Below are 23,388 nucleotides of genomic sequence, written 5' to 3'. Positions count from 1 at the left end.
AGAACGAGGCTTTAGTTGTAAAGGGTTTGACAATACTCATAGTCAGTAAACAGGTGATGGTCAAATCCAAAAAAGCCAAAATACAGAGATCCAAAAAGGCAAAGTTAGGAAGCCAAAAAATATGGACAGGAAAACACAAAGGCAGTATAACTAACAAATGCTCAGGAGCTCTACAGGGAGAAGCAATACCTCACAAAGACCCTGTACTAAAGCCTGGTAGTGTGAAGCCTGTGATTAGTGACCTCCGCCGTGATTTTGATGCTTTGTATGTCTATGTAGAGTAACCGAGAAAGCTGTGGAACTTTGAGAATAATGAAATTAATATCCAGAATAATAATAACATACCCTCTGTCTTTACAGTATATTTACACTGTAAAACAATGGGCGCATGTAAGTACTGTATAAACAAGGTACAGTGTTTATTTATAACTTCACAATGTGTAGAATAAACACTACACAAGGCTGGAGCAAAAGCTCTGAGAGAGAAATGCCTCATATGTTGATGAAAAAGATGAAAGTACAGTATGCTGTGCAGAGGCCCTTCAGGACGCGCCCAAAGAACCACAGCGGAACAGTAGCTCATTTGTAAAGTACCACAGGTGAGCAGTGAGCTCTCTTTAATTCTTTTTTGTAGTGAGTTGATGTGAGGGTCACTTGCATGCAAAATTAAGAGGGCTGGCTAGCGGCTTCTTTTGAAACAGTTTTAAAAATGGACATCAAAAAGCCACAAGACATAATTTACACAACAGGCTAGGCTTAATGAAGCAGGCTGATGAAGTTTAAATTACCATTATGGCTCTCAGGGTTTGCTGGAGCCTTGAGTGGTAGACGATTCACACATGAATCGCCATGACTATAAGACTTAGAGTGCAGGTACATTATAATAATATGATTCAATGCTTAAAAATAGTCTGGTTCGCTTAAAGATTTGGAATTGAACTTTAAATAATAAGATAAGAGAAGGTAAAATGCAGATTACTCACTATAAGAAGTTCAATGAACATTGGATTTCTAATAGTATACATCATTTTTATGCATCAAATCATCAAGCAGTACAGTGATGCAAAATTATGTCAGAGAGCTTGAAATCTTGTGATTTGATTTCCACAAACCATTTTATGCTCTGTTATTCACAGCAGTATTGATGGTTTATTTGCAATATAAGCACTGAATGAGAAAGCAAATCTGTTCATTCTTATTCTTACCTCTTCAGAGCCTTGCTGCTATACACAGAGACATCATCATCCAAAATGTGGTCTTGATGACAGAGCAAGAGTCAGGGATCAGCTTAGAGATCTATGAGTCAGGCTGAAATAATCTCCCGCATTCCAGCCCCTGTTACTCTTTGTCAGTAATTTATACAATTATCATGATGAGTGTGTTACCTTTCAAATGAGACCAAGATCATGACTGTAGCCCAAAGTAAGCAGGAACAGTGCTCCTTTAACTCTGGATATAGTGTTTTAGGAAAACATAGGATGACAGTTTAATCCAGTTTAAACAAGTTAAATAATTTTTTGCAGTGTAGTGTCTGTTTCAAAAGGTTTCATCTGAACCTACAGCAGCACAGAGAAGGTATTGAGGGGTGGATTTGTTGTGGGGATCTGGGCCAAAATTTTTAAATTAGTTGATGCTCTGGGCTCCTGTGTGCTGCAAATGCCCACACTGCAAAATATGATATCTTGGCAGCAAGTGAAATTATCTTAAACCAAGATTGTTGTAAGAATAAGATCAAAGGTCCCATATCCTACATGTCTCTTGTTTTTTTTTCTTTTGTTCTTGAGGTCTTGATTTGTGATATATGTACCAAATATAATAATAAAATTTGACATGACCATTTTCTGGGCAGCACGGTGGCGCCGTGGGTAGATCTGTCGTCTCACAGTGAAGAGGGCCTGGGTTTGATTCCCTGGCTGGTGACTGGGGTCCTCTCTGTGTGGAGTTTGCATGTTCTCCCCATGTCTGTGTGGGCTTCCACCGGGTTCTCCGGTTTCCTCCCACACTCCAAAGATGCAGTCAGGCCAATTGGATATATTAAATTGCCCCTGGGTGTGAGTGACTGTCTGCCCTGCAATGGACTGGTGACCTGTCCAGGGTGTATCCTGCCTTCTGCCCGATGACTGCTGGGATAGGCTCTATTGGAATATATATATATATATATATATAGGATATTGGGAGATACTTTTGCTTATTTTAAGAAATATGCTTGAAACAGGCAAAATGTGCTAATGTAGAGATTTCTTTTGAAAAAACCAAAACCAAAAAAGTTGTGATCGTAGGTAAAATGCAAATATAAAGTAATGAATTGTAAACTGTGCTTTACAGGTCATTCATCACAAATAAGAGCTGTTTAATATTTTGCCTGATCAACTTCCCTGATTTGTATAAATTTATGCTAATTACAAATTTAACTCCTATGTTACTGCTAAAAAGTTGGGACAGGAGCAATATAAGACTAGAAAGTTCATGTAATGATCAAAAACTTTTCACATGTGAGCAGGTGATGCTATCATTATAGGGTGTAAAAGGAGCATAAATGAAAGATTTAGTTGTTTATGAGCAAGTACAGGTCAAGGTTCTCCACTTTGCAAACTATAAGTGAATAGTCCAACAGTTTAAGAACTTAGTTTCTCAGTGGGCGATTGCAAGGAATGGAATTTATGGAATTTTACTATCTACAGTCCATAACAATGTTATAAAATTAGGACAATCCAGACAAATGTCTTTGTGTAAGAGGCAAGGCCAAAACCAGTATTGAAAGCTCATGACCTCTCAAATAGAACCCTTGTCAATAAACTCAGTTCATCACCGCATCTACAAATGCAAGTTAAGACTGTGCAATGCAAAGCAAAAGCCACATACTATATAAACAACATCCAGAAACGCCTCCTACTTCTCTGGGCTGAAGGTCATCTGAAATGGACAGAGGTGCAGTGGAACAGTGTGCTGCGGTCTGATGAGTCTACCTTTCAAACTGCCTCTGAAAATGAATATGGTGCTCTCCAGGTCAAAGAGGAAAAGAGCATTACGATTGTATGAACTCAAAGTTCAAAGGCAGCATCTGTCATGGTATAGGGGGTGTGTTTAAGGGTAACTTGCTGAGTGGTACATATGCTTTTTGAAGCAACTTATGCTGCCATCTAGATTACTTTTTCAGGACCATCCCTGCTAGTTTCAGCAAGACAATGCCAAGCCACCTTCTCCACATGTTACATCAGTGTGGCTTTATAGTAAGAGAGTGCAAATGGTAGACTGGTCAGTCTGCTGTCCAGACCTGTCTCCCACTGAAAATGTGTGGTGCATTATGATGCACACTGTATGACAACAGAGACCCTGGACTGTTGAGGAGCTGAAAGTATTAAGCAAGAATAGGAAAACATTTCACTTTACAACTACAACAATGCATGATTACCAAATGTTTTTGAAAGGAAAGGTGATGTAACACAATAGTAAATATGCTCTCTGTCCCAAAACGGGGGCTGCTGTCAGGATGAAACCTTGTATCTCCAAAATGATAACTTTACAGGAGAAGGGAAAAACATACTTTCAATGAACCACATTTTTTTATCTTCACAATTTTGGGCCATTTCTTTTGGTCCATTCATCATGAAACTTACACACACTAGAAAGGATTCTGCCATAAGCTTGCAATAATAAAATAACCCATTTTGGTGCTATATAGACCTTGTCTTTACTAAAAACCATCTTTACTAAGAGTGTAGCTTTACCTATTGCAAAGACGGCTCCTGCCAGTATTGGACATTTTTTTCAGGGCTTTCCAAACAGTTGGATTTTACAGCCATCAAGTGTCCAGCCATCAATGGTATCCCTCAGCTACACTACATGGTGCACTTTCTGCTATCCATTTTTTAGAATAATGTTTTGCTGAGTCAAACATTTTTGTTAATAGCTGTGCTAATAGCTCTGAGGGACAAATATGTCATGTTATTTTTCACATTTCTGTGCAAGCACCACTCATACATCACTCCACTCAATTCCTTAATCTGATCATAGCAGATCCACATGTCACTGCAAAATACAAGGCAGCTGTAATTGAATCTGCACAAAAAAAGTGAGGCAAAGAACAGAGTAACCTCAATGCAGCACGCTTTTCAGCTTTTTAGCTCGAGGTGCTTTTATAGCTGGGCTTTATAATGACTAGACAAAAGGTCAGGGCCAGTGACCAGATGGAGACCCAGAGCGGGCAGAGTGTGTCCTCCCGGAGGGGTTAACACTGAGGGCAAATAAGCTTGTTAACACACATGCAGACGGCACTAAGAGAGTTTCCAGAGAGGAGCCTGTCAACTCCAAACATCTAAAGCCAAACCACTGAAGAGAGGCTCGAGGGATTTAGCACTTTCATCTCAGCACTGGAGACGTTTAGGAGCTCCTGCAGGCAAACGCCGGCTTTGTGCCTTGCGACGTCCTGCTGAAAATGCTTCATATCCAATCGAAAGAATCTGTTTTGGAGACCTTGCGCAGCCTATGCGACCCTGCACACATACGCCTTTAGGCATATACACATGACCTTCATTCCAAAACATTCTTAAAGCAGTAATTGGATTCATTCTTACAAATCTAATTAGTTTAACCATGGAAATTTTATTCTTTGACTAAATTATTCTATGTAGATATTATTCTTGCATTACATGTAGGCATAAAGAACAAATGTACAAATCTTTCATTACAGCTGGGCATAGTCTGTTAACCCAGAATTTTCTTAAGAAAACACCCTGGTGAATATTATTAGAGGACACTGGGCTTTAGATGAAATGACGGCACATAATGATGGCAAAAGTGCTGTCGATTTGAGTGAAGAAGCCCAATGTGGAGCATAAATCTCTCTTGTTTTCTCCAAAGATATATTAAAATGGGAGAACTGTGCTGAATCTATTCTCCACGCTCATTTAGAAAGCATTTTACTGTCTGCAAAGACAGAGATGTGTCTATTTCAGGCAAAATGCAATCACACAAATGAATACATAGAACTATGAGTAAGAAAAAAAACATTATCAAAATGATTAAACTTATACTGTGTGTGATTTAGTTAAAGTTGAAAGAAGTAGCATAACTGACTCAGATATTGTCATTATATGGCTATATTATGACACAAATAGAAATCTGAAGCAAAATGTGCCGAAAATTATGCAGAAATAAAAGTCAGAGACGGTGGGCCAGATTTCTGGAGTTTTCCAGACCACCTCATACATCTTTACGTATTAATGTCACACTCCAAAAGATGATCTGGCTCAATATTTACGTCTCAAATGCAACGCCGACATTACTTTGCTGAGGATATGATGATCTAGATAATTCACTTAGAAGACCATCACCAAGTTTTGACTGAGTTCTCTTTGAATACTCTTTCAATGCTTGCAATAATCAGATTCACGCTCCGGAGAGGGGTCTGAAGCATTATAAAGTGTTCCTCTTCATGTTGTGTGCAATTACATATTTCAACCAGAGAGGTCTCCAAATCCCCAAAGCTTACATAGAGCAGCTTTAAGTATCTCTTACAGTTATGAGCAAGAGAATTTTTCTCAAATTACTTAAGTTAAGAACTAGCAACAAAATGAAACGGGCAAGGTAGGAGCCTTTATGTAAAAGTGGTTTATGTGATGTACAGATCTTTCAGAATAGTAATACGAGGATTTCTTTCTGGCAATTCTAATGTAGGTTTATGGAACCATAAAGGGCTTGCTGCAGAGACTGTTAGAGTGTCATTGTAGTCTGCAGATCAGAGAAACGTAAGTCATGTTCTGGAGGGCCACGACCAGGGCTTGTTTTGAGCAGGGAGGCAGGAGGAGCATCCTAATGGTAAATAAATAAATAAATAAATAAATAAATAAATAAATAACAAAAAAAAGAAAGTGATCTTTAAAAGGATGAACGCTTCTATCTCATTTATGATTCTGAGCCCTGCCTTGCATCTCGAATCGAGTACTTCTATGCTAGCCACTTTTAGTGCAGGGTGTTGAAACAGAAACAGAATGAATGTACTCTGAAGAAAATTCACCCTGATTCAAATGTTCCAATTGGTTGCACATGCATATGAACATGAAATCACATATGGGTGTAAATTACTATGCTGTACTTTATCTACTTCTATTAGATCATTTTTTTAGGCTAATATAATATGCAACAATTTCATGCGATAGTCTTTGATTTGCCAGTCTACAAAAAAAAAAAAAACAGGCTCTTGATACATCATTCGTATAGTGTAAGTTTACAGTACACATAGTATATAATACACCACATACATAATATACTAATAACCTATTAAATTGTGCCCCTACAGTAGTTGCTTGACCATGTTAGTCAAAGTAAAATGGATCAGCATGTGGAAGTGGAGTTTTCTATACGCTACTGTTTTTTCTGTCTTGTATAAAAGAAGCTCCATGCTGTCTTTATTGTTGGATGCACTGCAATAGTTTCTGAGCAAGTGTGGCCACACATTTACAACACATTTCAAGTATAAGACAGTATAAATGATCAAAATAAATACAAGGAAGCATGTTATTCAATAAGCATATTACATTAAAAGTCAGAAATACAAGTAGATATTTTGCCTCAATATTAAAGAGCTACTGTAATTTAGCCCTGCTATAATTGTGATATTGTAGTGTTGGCATAGAGTAAAACACAAGGGAAGGCCATGACTCTGCTGTGAGACATGCTTTTTATTCAACGCCACCAGAAATGTCAGGAACAGCCAGAAATACTAATTAGAGTGATCATACTTAGTAAAGAGACTCCATTTTTTTGCCTTTTGCAGTGCCAATCACTTGCTATAAATCTTTTAATAAAATATTTTACTAACGACACATAGGCAGAAAAAGAACTATTAATAATTGTCACAGTATAAGTAAGCAAAAGATCAAAGTACAGACAATTCATATTAAAAATGGATGCTTCTTTCTGTTTGTCCTTTCTGACTATAACCAAACAAACCAATGATCTTCGTGAACTCTATTTAGTTAGAGTTTAAAAATGTGCAGCTCTTTCTCTTTGTGTACTGCATGTTGTGCAAGGGGGTTAAAATATTTAACACTCCCACTATCACCACCTGAAAAATGTTGATAAGTCACAAATGTTGGTTTGCCCTATTATGACTGGACAAAATGATAAATGCATACTTTCAAAAAGTGGGATTTGGGATTTTGTGCCAGTGGGGTGAGTACTAAAGGGGTGATTGTGTATAAATGAAGGCTAAACATTGGAAAAAATGTCTTATATTTGTCTTCATATAAACAAATGGGCACTAGACATAAAATAAAGCAAGACGTATCTAAAAAGAGTTTATTTTTATAGGCTAAGAAAGAAAACAAAGCTGCAGTTTATATTCCCTGATTTTTTATTTTTCAGTAGGAACACTGGCTTTGATAATGTTTTGTCTGCTGTAATCCACCATCTTAAGCTCATAATTAGTGAATCGGTTAAATCAGCTGTATTTGAGATGGGTTATGATCCTGGGCTCCCTTAGTTCAGCACAGTTTCACATTACATCTACTGTAAGAAACCTGATTCAGCCTACCCACTAACTGTGAGCTGGATCAGACATTCCTATTTCACACTACCTAATTCATATGTGTAATTACATAAGAGAAAATATGCTGGTTTTATAGACACCTTTGTGTCAGAATCTCACCATTGCTGGTTAATGTCACACTGACAGTTTATGCTTCAGAGTTGGTGCTGCAGCCACTTTCAGTGGAACAGTTGTCATGTTTCTCCTTAAAAATTGACGTTTCAGTGAGCAAATTCACAGCAAGGAGTAGATGTTCATTCAATGGAGCTGGTGGTTGTAGAAAATGTCTACAGTGGTGCCACGGTCCATAATAACGAGGGCAGCCCCCTATTGGTAAGTGTGCATGTTTACCTTTTTGCCAACTATTTTGTTGTAAGCTGACATTAATGTACTCTGATTGCTTTGAAGGAAATCTTCCATTAAATTCTTGGACTCCTGCTTTGTTGGTGGTTGGTTAGTGTAGTGGACAGCACGTCTGCATTCTATGCTGTAGACTGGGGTTCAATCCCCCACCTGGGTAAGCCCCCTACACTACACCAATAAGAGTCCTTGGGCAAGACTCCTAACACCACCTTTGCCTTCCTGTGTAAAATGATCAAACTGTAAGCCGCTCTGGATTAGAGCGTCTGCTAAATACCGTAAATGTTGTGGGTTGTGTGTTCTCCAGCCACTCGACACATCCTCGAATTTCAATTTTGGCAAGTCACAGATAAAGCGATACTCCTTTCCATTGTGAACTGAAGTGATACGAACACCAGTGTTGAAGTACATCCGTTTCTTGTGAAAATAGCCTAAACTGTTTAATTTGTGCTTAATTATAAAGTCGCTTGCTTGTCTCCTTATGAGCAGTGTTTGCTTACAACATTTCTGTGATTTTACTCTGTTTCCTCTTTTCACCAATTTGATCATTGCTAATTCCCACCCTCAGGCTAGAACTCTCTGTAGATGATGATGCCGCAGGCTGGGGAAGGTGATGACTGAGTGCTTCTGATCATGCAGTGCTGTGGCATCAACAGGATTGGAACTCGTGGGAGCAGATTTACTACAGTATCACGCTGTTGCAACCCTGTTTTAGACTTAAAAAGGGACTGCCGTAATTTGCCAAATAAGCTCAAAGTCCCTTTAGCACCCATAATAAGATCAAAGTGGCGGTCGCTGTGCCTTCGCTTCATTGCATATGCATTTATAGGATATTTTATAGCATTTAATTTCCCTCTCAAAGAGCAAAATACCAGGAGGGGATTATTATGATGAAACACTACTCCCATTTACTAAAGCCTATAGTAAACACGGACACAGTTTAACGCCAGTGTAAAGCTTGTCTTTGTTTCAGCACTAACACGGCTTTCACTGTTGCTGCACAGAGATGCTCGTTCAGATAAATTGAAGTCAGTTTCTGCCAGGGGATCAAATTATAGCTCATGATGGAGCTCTCAAAACTTTTGCATGCAACTGTATGCTTCTATGTATCTATACATGTGTGTAATATACTGTTTGTATATGTATATATCTAAATGTGTCTGTGTGCATGTGTGTGTTACTCATCATGTGCCAAACTGATTGTGAATTACATGAAAGAGGGTGCAGTTTTAGCTGAAGGCAAATATTATTTTGTCACTTAGCAACAAGTGCGATTGTAATCTAAGCCCTCACCTGCTAAGCACACCGAGGGGGGAAGAGTTTTGGGGGTTTAGCAGCATAGTTGGCCTGAAATCACTAAGTGCCCCAAGTTCAAAAACGGGCCCCCAGGTTCCTGCCCTCCCCCCATACACCGCACCACTTTAGGCTGAAATATTCAGTGATTGCCTTTCTTGTGCCTCAACCTCCTGCTCTGTGCATGCTTAAGTGAATGAATAAATGTAATCTATTGGAAGGGTCAGCTTCCTGATTTCATATAGAGAAAGCAATGCATAATCTCAGTGCTAAAACTGAAGTTCATGAAAATCAAGATGAGTTACCTTAGCACACATTTTGGCCCACTTCCATTTCGTATTTTTACCCCTACCCTTGTTTTCGAGTGTCCCCTTTCCCCTTGGAACTGGGTTACAACGGGTAGTGGTTGAAATCTTTCCTTATGAAATGGGACCCTCAAATACAAAAGAACGTTATTTCAATAACATGATAACGAAAGACTTACCCAATACAACATTCAATACAGCACCATATCTATCTATCTCTCTGTCTGTCTGTCTATCTACCATCTTTTTTGTTACCTTTTTGTTACCAATCTGTTCCTTTGGAATTAGTAAATAAATAAATAAATAATAAAAATCCTACGATGCTTTGCAAAAAACAGACACCACCCTTCATTTATCTAATTTCCAGTCAAAATGGATATGATGTATGAATTATTTCTTTTTTAATGCCAGGGAAAAAGCAGAACACATATTTAACTATTACATCTAGGCTTTTCCCACCCTTTGCCTTCTGTTTCATTTTCTATTACAGCTTCAGTTCTTTCAGGGTTATTTTTCCAAATCTACAAAGTTCAGTCTTTTAGTTGTACTTTCTGCTTCTCACAATCCACGTAGTTCCAAACACATTCAGTGATGCTGAGGTCTGGACTCTGGGGGGGTCAGTCCATTATTCTGAGAACAGCAGCAGCTTCTTTCTTTCATTTGCAATTTCCTTTTTCTCAGCAAGGGCTTAAAAAGTAGCTACACATCCTTTCAGACTCATGGTGTTGAGCTGTCTTCTGACAGTGGAAGGATGGACAGAAACACCGTTCAGTTCTTTCAGATCTGAAGAAAAAGTGGAGCTTGATTTTCTCCTCTCTCTCAAAGATGAAAGTTTTAAGTGCCCTTTATCTGACAGTAATAGGTTTGGTGGTCTACCAGGTCTTGCATGGTTGTTAGGAGTCATTTTCTCTATATCTCTTAATCAATTTTGAACTCTAGTTTTGGAAACTCCTGTTTTTCACTTATTTCTCTTTGACTTTCTCCTTCCTTATGCAAATGGGCAATATGTAATCATCTCAGGAACATCTCAAATAACTTCTACTTAATTGCCATTTTGACTGAAAATAAAAAGAATGAAGGTTTTATGTCTGTCTATTCATCTGTTTATCTAATATCTGTCATAAACTACATATTTTGGATATTTCTCTGTGTCTGTCTGATTTGTGGACCTCACAGTATGAAACAGTGAACAAGACCTAAATATATACTACATATAGCGCAGATACTAAATTTTGATACAGTAAGTCTACAACACTGCAAACCTAGACATAGTCCTGCACAATAAATACACTTCAGTAAATACACAGAACAGGACAGTACAAGACAGAGAGTAAATTATGCGAGTTTAAGTGTGTAGATACATTTATCACCAAAAATGAACTTGTTTCATAACTACTTCTTTCATAACATGCTGAATGGTTATAATGGACAAATACAATTTTCATAAAATATTCAAGCAATTACCATCTGCTTAACCTTTGTTTGCTGAGACCCGATGTAAAAAAAATCAAGTGGGGGTTTGTATTAAACAAGAGTGGAAAATAAATAAATAAATCTATTCACATTCGTTTTGACCATTATTACATTAACAGGCCTGAAAGAGTGGAAACTGTTCCACCTGCACCGCCGTTATGATATGCAGATAGGTTACATGCTAAGAAGCACAATAAGCCGTTGACTAATGGTAATTACATGGTTTACAACAGAACATTTTGAAATATGATGGCACATATCCTCTAAAATGTCCTAGAAAAGCAGTGCACAGCAAAGTAGACAGACGTCACTACAGTGTTTCTTTAAATACAGAGGTGGAATTAGATCAGAAGTCTTTCATTAAAATTCAATAAGGTCAAGTTAGAGAAAATTTCCTCAAGCAAAGGTCCGGAACATCATAATGTCTAACTTGCATTATGATTCAGTGCCATTTACTGTTTACTAAAGCAGCCTAGTAGGTATATCAACATCTTATACAGTCAACAACTGAATGTCAAATCAAATGAAGTACAATTCAGTGATATTTCAACAACATTTATTATCACTTTTTAGAGCACGTCATGTGAAATAATCTGGTTCACTTTCTTCACTGACTGCTGTGTCTTGCCTAGTCCCTCCTCTGTGTGTGTGCCACTCACTCAAGTCTCGGTGCTCATGGTAACGCACAGATTTGATTAGCATCACGTGTGATATTTACAATGCATGCGATTGGTCTGTGAGTGTCTCAGCCACTAAACCGGTACTGTAAATGCTAGAAAATTTACGCCGATTAAAATAGGACCACCAGGACGAAATGAAGTAATTCTCCATAGTTTATTGGTTATAAGTCCAGGTCCGCATAGGACAGCGTCTGGCTCTGGACTCAGACCGTAGTCCACCTATTAGTGACCTCCGAATTAAATATTTACTGTAAGACCTAGGAACTGTGTAAAGTTGCGTGCAAAAGTTTGGGCACCTCTGGTCAAATGACGTTTTATTCATTTTTTTTTAGTTAAAATAAGTTGTATCTTCAAAGACCACACTTCTGTACATTTTAATGCATGTTTACTGTTTAATTGCTTTAACAGTTTAACATATTGGGGAGAAAAATACATAAAATCAGACAAAAATTATGGTGCATTTTCTAATTCATTTTTTTCTGATATGTTAATAAAAAATTTTTTATATATATTTATTTATATATATATACACCATATAAACACCTGCAGCTCACATAATTACAACAACAGGCCAAGAACTAGTTTACAAACAGACACCATGATAAATATTATAGATGACATTAATGCAGCACCCAGTACTGTTATAGAGCAAGTATCAGTAGAAAAGGCTTGAGTGATTTTAAGTTATCAAATATTATAAATGATACATGTTAAGTTCAACCTTAAGATGTTATCATCACTTTTCAAATAGGAGGCATTCTGGATATTAAAATTATAACAACTTAATTTTGAAATATACATTTCTCAAATGTTTCAAATACATCTACGGCTTTGCTCATCGGCCATCCTAGGATGAGCATAGAAAAATCATTTTATACATTTATCTGAAGCCAGTTTTTATTTTATTAAAGATATTGATTCCAAACTCTTAAATAGTGCAATTTTGCTCTATCACACACATTCTAACACATCCCTTTAAAAAGCTACGACACCTACACTGTTGTGGTAACCACCATCTGCTTGCAGTTAGCAGGCATCATAGACAAGCCTCATCTGAAACGCAGCCCATTCTATTATACATCTAGAGGAATATCCCCACATCTTCATTGCAGAGAAATGACAGAGAAAATTAAATGAGTTACATGGACCAATGGATAAATAATGGATGAAGAAGATGATTTTGGCCATGTTGAGTGTCCTTGGACTCAATATAGTGCATGCTGTCCTCATGCTAAAGACTGTTTAATTTCTGATACTGCAGTGCAACATAGCTTCAGAGTTAAATAGCAAATGGATTTTTCGTTGACATGCAAAGAAATACCAAAAAATACCAAGTACCAGTGGTGGACAGTAACTAAGTAAATGTAATTTACTTCGTAATTAAGTATTTTTTTTTCATGTATCTGTACTTAGGTACACTTTAACACTTTCATTTTATAGTAAATTAGTTTTGGTTAGTTTATGTTTATGAACAGAGACCTACAGATCAATACAGTAAAGGAAAACATATTTGTGATCCTGAGTTTAAAGCCAGTTATCATTATCATATATTATTAAACTTGTAACTAATTTACAAAGTAATCTTAAATTGAAACTTTGCTTGTTTCAGTGATTTCAGAGCCACTTGGTTCTCCCTGATAGAAACTGTTTACCTTCAGTGTTTTGTGCTTATGATCATTTTAATAGACGTCAGCGTCACTAATTAATGACGTTCTATTAAAAGACTGGTTTACCAAGAGAGACACTGGAGGACTTTAACCTAAACTGAGTTCATGAAGCGAGTCTTGTTACAAAAATGATAACAGGACATCAGAGCCATAATTAATCTTTTAGTACTTTTACTTTCGATACTTAAGTACATTTGAAGCCAAATACTTTTGTACTTTTACTCAAGTGGAGGTCTAGAGTAAAGACTTCTACTTTTACTGGAGTAATATTTTACCTTGGGTATCTACTTCAACTCAAGTACATGATTTGTGTACTTTGTCCACCTCTGCCAAGTATTGATTTCATGGCAGAAACAAGAGGCTATAGAAGTCTTTCTATAAATCTGAGAGCAACTCGCAGTATCAAGGCCTCCTCTATTGTAATATCAGCCTCTTAAATAGTTAATCAGAGGCAAAAATGACTGTGGCTTCTTCTCATTGTTTTATTTGACATGCATGATTTGCTCATCACGACAAGGCATCTCCAGTGCCATCATTATCACTGCCAACTCATTGAGCCTTCATTACTTTAGTCGCATTTCACTGTGCAAATCTCTGCAGCTCCTCTTGGATCGAGGGGGCTGCTGCACTGAGGATGAAAACACTAAGTCCTTTCAGCCCATTATTGCAATCACTGAATGCCCCATTCCATTAGCACCACTCTTTTTCATCTGTACGGCCTTCTGCAGATATGTGGACGCACTTTCTGACCCTTCGATTCATCAGTGTGATACCATACATATTAGCGGCTTATGGACAGTGAGGAACAGAGTTAGGGGTTGTGTCGAAGTGGTCTGTAATCAAGGTGTGGATAGTGGTGCTACATTACTTTATTGACAGCATCTCTCCAAAAGTGAAAAAAAAGCTCATTGACACAAAAGGTGTATGTTTTTCAGGCACTGTTTACACAGGTAAACACACTGCAGACATCATATAGATAAATTCATCAAAGCAGAAAGAAGGAGAAACCACGAACATAAAAGATCTGAAACTGTCACTGGGGCTGTACCCCTCTTGTTACTGGGGTGGTACATCTCAGTACATTTAGACAGTGAACATAACTCTACCATAATCCTTTAAAATTATATTGTATTTTTTAGTTGTATTGACTTCACACACCCCATCTCCTCTCTAGGCTTTTTATTTTATTGTTCTGTTTTAAAACATCAGGTTATGAAAAGGTTCAAATGCGTCCTTGAAACCACTGTTTTACCTTTGAAGGAACATTTACATTGTCTGTACCTTGATGAACAAAAACTGTCCCTGCACAGAACTTGTATTTCTAGCATTGTACGGGAGCTATTTTAAAGGGCACACATTCTACTTCTCTTTATATTTTGCTCCTAAACTCCACTGAGTTATGTACCAAAACTCTGGCAATTATTTCCTATATGACTACTTTCCAACTTCTCATTATTCCTTAGAATTAAACAGTCGGCTTTTGTTGTTGAGTTCAGATCATGCCTTCAACATGGTGGTAATATGAGGAAAGACTGATTGGTGGTGGGGGCACTGGAGTTCTGGGCAGCTTCTGCATGTAGCTAGAGGGCTGGACCCCCTAGTAGGACTGATACAGGACTGAGGAACAGGGAGGGGATGGCAGTGTGAACACTTTGTCATAGGAACGGAAGGTGAGGGTGTGAATTTATAGGGTGTTAGATTGGAAGAAGAAGGGTTTTCAGGGAGGTTCTAACTTCAGCTAGAACATAACTACATATATAAATGAAGTATATCACAAGTGCCTCTCCATGGATCACCACCTTATCGTGGTGGAGGGGTTTGCGTGCTTGAATGATCCTAGGAGCTATGTTGTCTGTAGCAAAAGCTCCTGGTAGGGTCTCCCATGGCAAACTGGTCCTAGGTGACAGGTCAGACAAAGTGTGATCCATAATAACCCCTATGAAAAGACGAAAACAGGACTTGTGTTCCCTGCCCGGAACAGGTTTACCTGGGCCCCACCCTGGAGCCAGGCCTGGGGGAGGAGCTCGCCAGCAAGCGTCTGGTGGCTGGGCATTTACTCATGGTGCCCAGCCGGGCCCAGCCCAAAGGAGTTAAATGAGTCCCCCCTCCCATCGACCCACCACCAATGGGAGGGGCAGTAGTAGGGTTTCGGTGCTTTGTGGATCGGGCAGTGCCCGAAGGCGTGGGCCTTGGCGTTCTGATCCTCAGTTGCTGAAACTGGCTTTTGGAACTTGGAACGTTACCTCACTGGCGGGGAAGGAGCCTGAGTTGGTGCGCAAGGTTGAGAGATACCGGCTAGATATAGTTGGGCTCACCTCAACACACAGCTTGGGCTCTGGGTCCAATCACCTTGAGAGGGGCTGGACTTTATTGTTTTCTGGAGTTGCCCATGGTGAGAGGTGGCGGGCAGGTGTGGGCTTTCTTATAGCCCCTCGACTCGGTGCCTGTATGTTGGGGTTTTCTCTGGTGGACGAGAGGGTAGCTTCCCTACACCTTCGGGTTGAGGAACGGGTCCTGACTGCTGTCTGTGCTTATGCACCGAACAGCAGTTCAGAGTACCCAGCCTTCTAAGAGTCCTTGGGAAGGGTGCTTGAATGTGCTCCTCCTGGAGACTCTATTGTCCTACTGGGGGACTTTAACGCTCACGTGGGCAATGACAGTGAGACCTGGAGGGGTGTGATTGGGAGGAATGGCCTCTCTGATCTGAACCTGAGTGGTATTCAGTTTTTGGACTTCTGTGCAAACCACAGTTTGTCCATCACGAACACCATGTTTGAATACAAGGATGTCCATAAGTGCACATGGCACCAGGACACTCTAGGCCACAGTTCAACGATTGACTTTGTAGTCGTGTCATCGGACTTGTGGCCATTTGTTTTGGACACTCGGGTAAAGAGAGGAGCTGAGCTGTCAACTGATCACCACCTGGTGGTGAGTTGGATCAGGTGGTTGGGGGAAGATGCCGATCAGACCAGGCAAGCCCAAATGTATAGTGAGGGTTTGCTGGGAATGTCTGGCAGAAGAACCTGTCAGATTGATCTTCAACTCACACCTCAGTCAGAACTTTGACCAGATATCAGGGGAGGTGGGGGACATTGACTCAGAATGGGCCATGTTCCGCTCCTCCATTGTTGAAGCGGCTGACTGTAGCTGTGGCCGAGTCTGGGGACATAGGAATAGGCTTGTCCATTAAAGAGGCCGAAGTCGCTAAGGTAGTTAATAAGCTCCTTGGTGGCAAGGCTCCAGGGGTGGATGAGATCCGCCCTGAGTTCCTCAAGGCTCTTTATGTTGTGGGGCTGTCTTGGCTGACATGCCTTTTCAACATTGCGTGGACATCGGGGGCGGTGCCACTGGATTGGCAGACTGGGGTGGTGGTGCCTCTTTTTAAAAAAGGGGACTGGAGGGTATGTTTCAACTACAGGGGAATCACACTCCTCAGCTTCCCTGGTAAGGTCTATGCAGGGGTACTGGAGAAGAGAAAAGTCCAGCTTATAGTCAAACCTCGGATTCAGGAGGAGCAGTGTGGGTTCCGCCCTGGTCGTGGAACACTGGACCAACCCTTCACCCTCTCCAGGATTCTGGAGGATTCATGGGAGTTTGCCCAACCAGTCCACATGTTCTTTGTGGATCTGGAGAAGGCATTCGACTGTGTTCCCTGTGCTATTCTGTGGGAGGTGCTTTAGGAGTATGGGGTACATGGCTCTTTGCTACGAGCCATTCAGGCCCTGTACAAACAAAGCTGGAGTTTGGTTCACATAGCCGGCAGTAAGTCAGACTCATTCCCAGTGAGAGTTGGACTCCCTCAGGGCTGCCCTTTGTCACCGATTCTATTCATAATTTTTATGGATAGAATTTCTAGGCGCAGTCAAGGGATGGAGGGTGTCCGGTTTGGTGACCTCAGGGTCACATCGCTGCTGTTTGCAGATGATGTGGTCCTATTGGGGACATCAGGCCGCGAACTTCAGCTTTCACTGGATCGGTTTGCAGCCGAGTGTGAAGCAGCTGGGATGAGAATCAGTACCTCTAAATCCAAGACCATGGTTCTCAGGCGGAAAAGGGTGGAGAGCCCTCTCTGGGTCGGGGATAGGCTCTTGCCTCAAGTGGAGGAGTTCAAGTATCTCGGGGTCTTGTTCACGAGTGATGGTACAAGGGAGCGGGAGATTGACAGGCGGATTGGTACTGGGTCAGCAGTGATGCGGGCTCTTTACCGGTCTGTTGTGGTAAAGAAAGAGCTGAGCCATAAGGCAAGGCTCTCGATTTACCGGTCGATCTACGTTCCCACCCTCACCTATGGTCATGAGCTTTGGGTAATGACCGAAAGAATAAGATCGCAAATACAAGCGGCCGAAATGAGTTTCCTCCGCAGGGTGTCTGGACTCTCCCTTAGAGATAGGGTGAGAAGTTCGATCATCCGGGAGGGACTCGGAGTAGAGCAGCTGCTTCTTCACGTCGAGAGGAGCCAGCTGAGGTGGTTCGGGCATCTGGTTAGGATGCCTCCTGGACGCCTCCCTCGGGAGGTGTCACAGGCGAGTCCACCTGGGAGGAGACCCCGGGGAAGACCCAGGACACGCTGGCGCGACTATATCGCCCAGCTGGCCTGGGAGCGCCTCGGAATCCCCCTTGGAGAGCTGGTGGAAGTGGCTGGGGAAAGGGAGGTCTGGGCTTCATTGCTTAGGATGCTGCCCCCGCGACCCGAACCCCGGAGAAGCGGAAGATAATGGATGGATGGATGGATGGATGGATGGATGGTTATACAGTGCATCAAAATCTTATTTCCCAGACCCAACTGTTGGGCGGCACGGTGGCGTGGTGGGTAGTGCTGTCGCCTCACAGCAAGGAGGGCCTGGGTTCGATTCCCCTGCCAGGTGACCGGGGTCCTCTCTATGTGGAGTTTGCATGTTCTCCCTGTGTCTGCGTGGGTTTCCTCCGGGTTCTCCGGTTTCCTCCCACAGTCCAAAGACATGCAGTCAGGCCAATTGGACATGCTAAATTGCCCCTAGGTGTGAGTGTGTGAGTGACTGTCTGTGTCTGTGTCTGTGTCTGTCTGTCTGCCCTGCGATGGACTGGTGACCTGTCCAGGGTGTATCCTGCCTTCCGCCCGAAGACTGGATGGATGGATGGATGGATGGACCCAACTGTTCAGAAAGAGCTTATATACCTCTAACCTAAAAAGGCACATGTGGCTGCTAGAGTGTCTGAATGGTGATTCCATGACAACATCAGAGACTAAGAGTACAGTGCGATGATGCTGGCAGATGGCTTACAACAACACATGTTTATAAAGTAGGCGACTTATAGCATGGATGCATGTTTAAGGAAGGCCTCTAACCTTAGAAATGAAGTGATCTTAATCTAAGAGGGAGCAGCTCAGTCATGCAAGGAGCTCTAAAGTGGTAAGAAGTGCTAGAAAAACACACTAACAGACTCAGCCCTACGAACAAACAACATCCATTTGCTGGAAACGTGCCAGAGGACACACTTTATCTACAGCTTGCTGGGCTGATGTCAACTATGCGCACACTCAAGCATTCAAACATTACCAGGCCCCTGATATCAGCATTTCAAAGAGGGGATATGCCTGTGTAATGTGGGTTTGGTGTATGTGTGGTGTGAACCGACCCTGGTTGATATTTAATAGTTTACTTTATGGTGGGGTGAGACTAAACAGATGCATTCGCCATCTCCATCTGTTTATTTCTCTCTGTTGTCAAGTGTGTTGTCCTGAGAGATGCAGTATACAAACATGCCCATGTGCTGCTGTACGTGCACACTGCCCAGCCATGCCTGCTCCATCTGGTGGCTTAGCGAGAATGTGTGTATGTGTGTATAAATGCATGTGTATTGTGTTGGGAGCTGGACTGATTACCCCAAAAATACAGATATAAACAATAATCTAATTAACAGCAGCTGGAATGGCTACAAAACACATTGGCGTTGAACTGTGTTGTCCAAATAAGCTAAAAAAAAATCTATTCTGCCTTTTTTCTCCTCCTCTGACCCCATAAAATCAAAGCCTTATTAAATCATAAGGCTTATTGCTGAGCAGTTACCTGGTAAACAATTTAGATTAGCTGAGTTATTCTTTAGTTCTTGTGTTTAATGAAAATTTGGACACATTGACCAGTTCTGGCATTAATGGAGTTAATAATGCTTATCAATGCTTTCTCACACTTGATTGTGCAAAGAACATCACACTTACTTTGAAGAAGCAAATCAATAATTGGTGTTTCCATAGCAATATGAATTCTGTTCTGAACATGAAACAGTTCCGAGCTGTGGCTGTTAGAGTGAGGACTTCAGTTCAGACTATACAGTTGTATGCAAAAGTTTGGACACCCCCAGTCAGGTGACATGTTTTATTGATTTTCTAAGTGAAAATAAGTTAGCACATCCTCTACAGTGAACATACTTGGAAGTGACATGGAGGATGTAACATTTTTTTGAAATTTTTAGTGTACAATTTCTATATTTTTGCTGAGTTTAGCACATTGGAAAAAATAGAACATAAATGTGCTCCCTGTAGAGAATGTGTACTTAATTTCACTTCAGGAAAAAAAAAACAATAAGGCATATCATTTGACTGGGGGCGCACAAACTTTTGCATACCACTGCAAATGGCAAAACAGAAAAAGACCTGCTCTGTGATGCATTGTGATTTTCTTCTAGTGCCCTTATAGAATTTTCAATATTGTATTAGGTTTTTTTGGTCTTTCTAGACCAAAGCTTGATACATGAATTCTATCAATTCCTAATTATGTTGGAAGTTACTCTCAAATCCAAGGCCTTCAGTTTAGCTAGTTTGGCTGTATCCTGATTGGACAATATTTGATAAATATCTAATAAAAAATATGATAAATATTTCAATATTTTAGCCCTTTTATTTCCATAATCAAAAGTGAACAAGGAAATAGGAGCATCACTACTACTACAAACGATGATTCTAATAAATAAAAATCTTTCACTTTTTTATTTTTTTGGTCCTCAGAAATCAACTTTCCTGAATGCATAGGGGACCCTTGGGGACCACTTTTCATAAACTATTACAGGGCATCCAACAATAAAGACTGCATGGTTCTTTTATGTAGCACGGTCGCATGCAAAAAGCTCCATTTCCACCTACTAATCCATTTTGAATGACATGGAGAAGGACATGGCCTAAATGCTCTGGGGGTAGATGTTTATGGGCTAAAGGAGACAAAGGCTCTGAATGTGTTATCAACATTATTATAAATTATATATGGCCAAAAGTATGTGAACACCCCCCCCCCCCCCCCCCCCCCCCCCCCCCCCCCCAAATTATTGACTTATTTAACTTCAGGTTTTTCAGTCAGACCAATTGCTAATAGGTGTTTAAAATCAAGCACATAGCCAAGCAGTAGAATGGATTGTGCTGAAAAGCTCAGTGACTCAAAATTTCATAGAACGTGAGCCAGGCCTTCTCACACAACATCAGTGCCAGGCATCGCAAATGGTAAGAAAGGTACACACTCATCCATGCACACCTTGGGATATGACCTTAAAACTCACTGGAAAAGAACTGAAATGAGACAAATATTAAACATTCCATTCTGTTGGAAGGATCTGCCAAACATTCTGAATTCAAAAATGCCCACGGCTTTGAAGTGACATTCAGTTTGAAAGAAGAGAACTTGCTCCACTGGATTACCAGCGATGGCATCATTTCCTCTGACCCTGCAGAATAACCTAACCTCCAGCTTGAAGAGGAGCTTTCACTGGGCAAAGGAACAGATTCCAGCATCAGTTACCACTCCAAATCAGAATTACTCATTAACACCAAAATCATTATTTGTACTCTGCTTAGCTTACTTTGAAACTTTCAAAAATTACTCCATGCATCAATTTTGATTTCATAATGAAATATTCAACATACTGTCTGCCCAATTTGGGCAATATTTGGTTTATTTAAGGGTTAATTTAAGACGCATAACTTATCTAAATATCTAACAGGACTGCATGACATGAATGAAATAACATGACTCTACATGATTTATCTCAACTTTAGTACATCCTGCAGTACTGGATGAAATGCTCATAAGATTCAACTCATTTTACAATTTGCATCAGTACCGTAGCCATCAGTATTGTGACAATGAGTGTGTTTACATGCACCTAATAATCCGATAACTACAGAAAATCTGATTTTATCATTCAATCAACATGTTTACATGCACTTGGGTAATCAGATAATGGGGAACCTCCATGTTTACATGAGGCAGACAGTAATCGGATTTCTGTTTTGCGACCAGCCAATAAACTCACAGAAGAAACGTAAATGTAATGTAAAACTCAAATTTCATGCCACAGCTTTTTTTTAAACATCCAACCACTTTACCTGAAAATATGAACATAGAATATTTAAATCCTTCATTTTATAAGCATGTAGTTTCAGTGTCACTCCAAAAGGGTTTTGCTGCATCTCGCGGCAACGCTGCTTGCTTATTTCTGGTACTGCCATCTGTTCTTATACATGTAGATTGAGGAATTCGAAAGAAATCAGTGTAAGAGTTCACATGCACTGAGTAAACTGATTGCTGAGCTGAAATCCAGCTCTCTTTATCAGATTTTTTAATCAGATTAATCGAAAAAATCTAAGTTCGCTGTTTACATGATCATTTGAATAATCAGACAACTGCAGAAATGATTATGATCGGATTATTGAGTGCATGTAAACGCAATTAATGATTAAGAAATGGTGGCCTATACTGTGGAGTTTGCATGTTCTCCCCGTGTCTGCGTGGGTTTCCTCCGGGTTCTCCGGTTTCCTCCCACAGTCCAAAGACATGCAGTCAGGCCAATTGGACATGCTAAATTAACCCTGGGTGTGAGTGTGAGTGACTGTCTGTGTCTGTCTGTCTGCCCTGTGATGGACTGGCGACCTGTCCAGGGTGTATCCTGCCTTCCGCCCGAAGACTGCTGGGATAGGCTCCAGCACCCCCCCGCGACCCTGACGGAGAAGCGGCTTAGAAAATGGATGGATGGATGGATGGATGGCCTATACTGTGCAGTATCTATGAAGTAATATGCTGGTGAAAGACTAGAGCATGGCTAATGCCAACTATGCTGCTACAGATAAGCTATGGTCTTTAACTTTGAATCTACAAGGTGGTCCAACAAGACGAGACGTATGTAACAGTAACAGTAAGTGTGAGTGTAGAGTGAACAGTAAGTGTACACAGTATACAGCTTACACTCGCACAGTGTTACACACACTACCACTCCACTACCAGTCACTGCTGTGCTGTACACAAATAATCTGGTCAGTAGTGGTCCTTGTTCATTGCCGGATAGAGTGGAGGGGGGTGATCAATCATACAGTCTACAGTAAGTAACTGTAAAACTACAAAGCGCATCTATATTGTAGGTGGGCCCTGGCCATTTAAGAGGCTAAAGTCAGATAGTGATCTCAAAGTGACTGGATGGAGCTTCAACACTCCAGAGAATGCAGCTCCACTGCTTAATACCCAGGGGGCTTTATACCTCTCTAGCCTACATCTGGCATGGGCCTGAAGACCTTTCATGCAGTGTTTCCATTCATTTCTACACCCCTTGTATCTAGTCTATCTGCAGTATGTCCACTGTGATGTCTTTAATGCTTCTCTAATCCTGAACACTCCCTCTAATTTTAACTTTAACCCAAAATCTAAATCTAGTCCTAGCCTAACTGTTCAAATGTGGCCAGACAGAGACAGAGAGATCAGTATGACTTACCCAGGCAGAACTCAAGGTGTGGAATTTTTGGGATCAGGATGACACCAGTGTGAGAGGGAGGGGCTGAAGAGGAGACAAAAAAGAGAAGAAAGGTAAAAAGAGAGGGCAAAACTTCTGCTAAACATAAAGGTTGAACTTCATCATACATGCATTAAACCATGAACTGAACTGCAAAGAGATACTAACATTCACACAAGCAACTACACAAACACCCCCCAGCAAAATTCTTGCTTATGTGCATCTAAAATGGCTAAAGCACACATTTATAAGAATATTAGATATAAGATATCATAAGGAATAAGGAAGGGGAAAATCTAAAGAAAACGGTAACAAAACAGAGGAGTATCTCCATT

The 23,388-nt window shown here is 40.5% G+C and overlaps 1 protein-coding gene across 4 annotated transcripts in view; it reads right to left on the bottom strand.

Annotated features, from left to right (window-relative positions):
* The window catches only part of inpp4b (inositol polyphosphate-4-phosphatase type II B), a 578,351-nt gene that overhangs the window by 359,224 nt on the left and 195,739 nt on the right, over window positions 1-23,388 (bottom strand). For all 4 annotated transcript variants that reach the window (XM_017717647.2, XM_037538633.1, XM_017717648.2 and 1 more), the window contains one exon: window positions 23,036-23,098. In XM_017717647.2, coding sequence (XP_017573136.1) covers window positions 23,036-23,098 — 63 coding nt within the window. The remainder of the gene's footprint in view (window positions 1-23,035; window positions 23,099-23,388) is intronic.

Source organism: Pygocentrus nattereri, chromosome 5, assembly GCF_015220715.1.
Source record: "Pygocentrus nattereri isolate fPygNat1 chromosome 5, fPygNat1.pri, whole genome shotgun sequence".
NCBI classification, from domain to species: Eukaryota; Metazoa; Chordata; class Actinopteri; order Characiformes; family Serrasalmidae; genus Pygocentrus; species Pygocentrus nattereri.
Note: the sequence above shows the minus strand (reverse complement) of the source record. Positions and strands in the feature narration are given on the sequence as shown.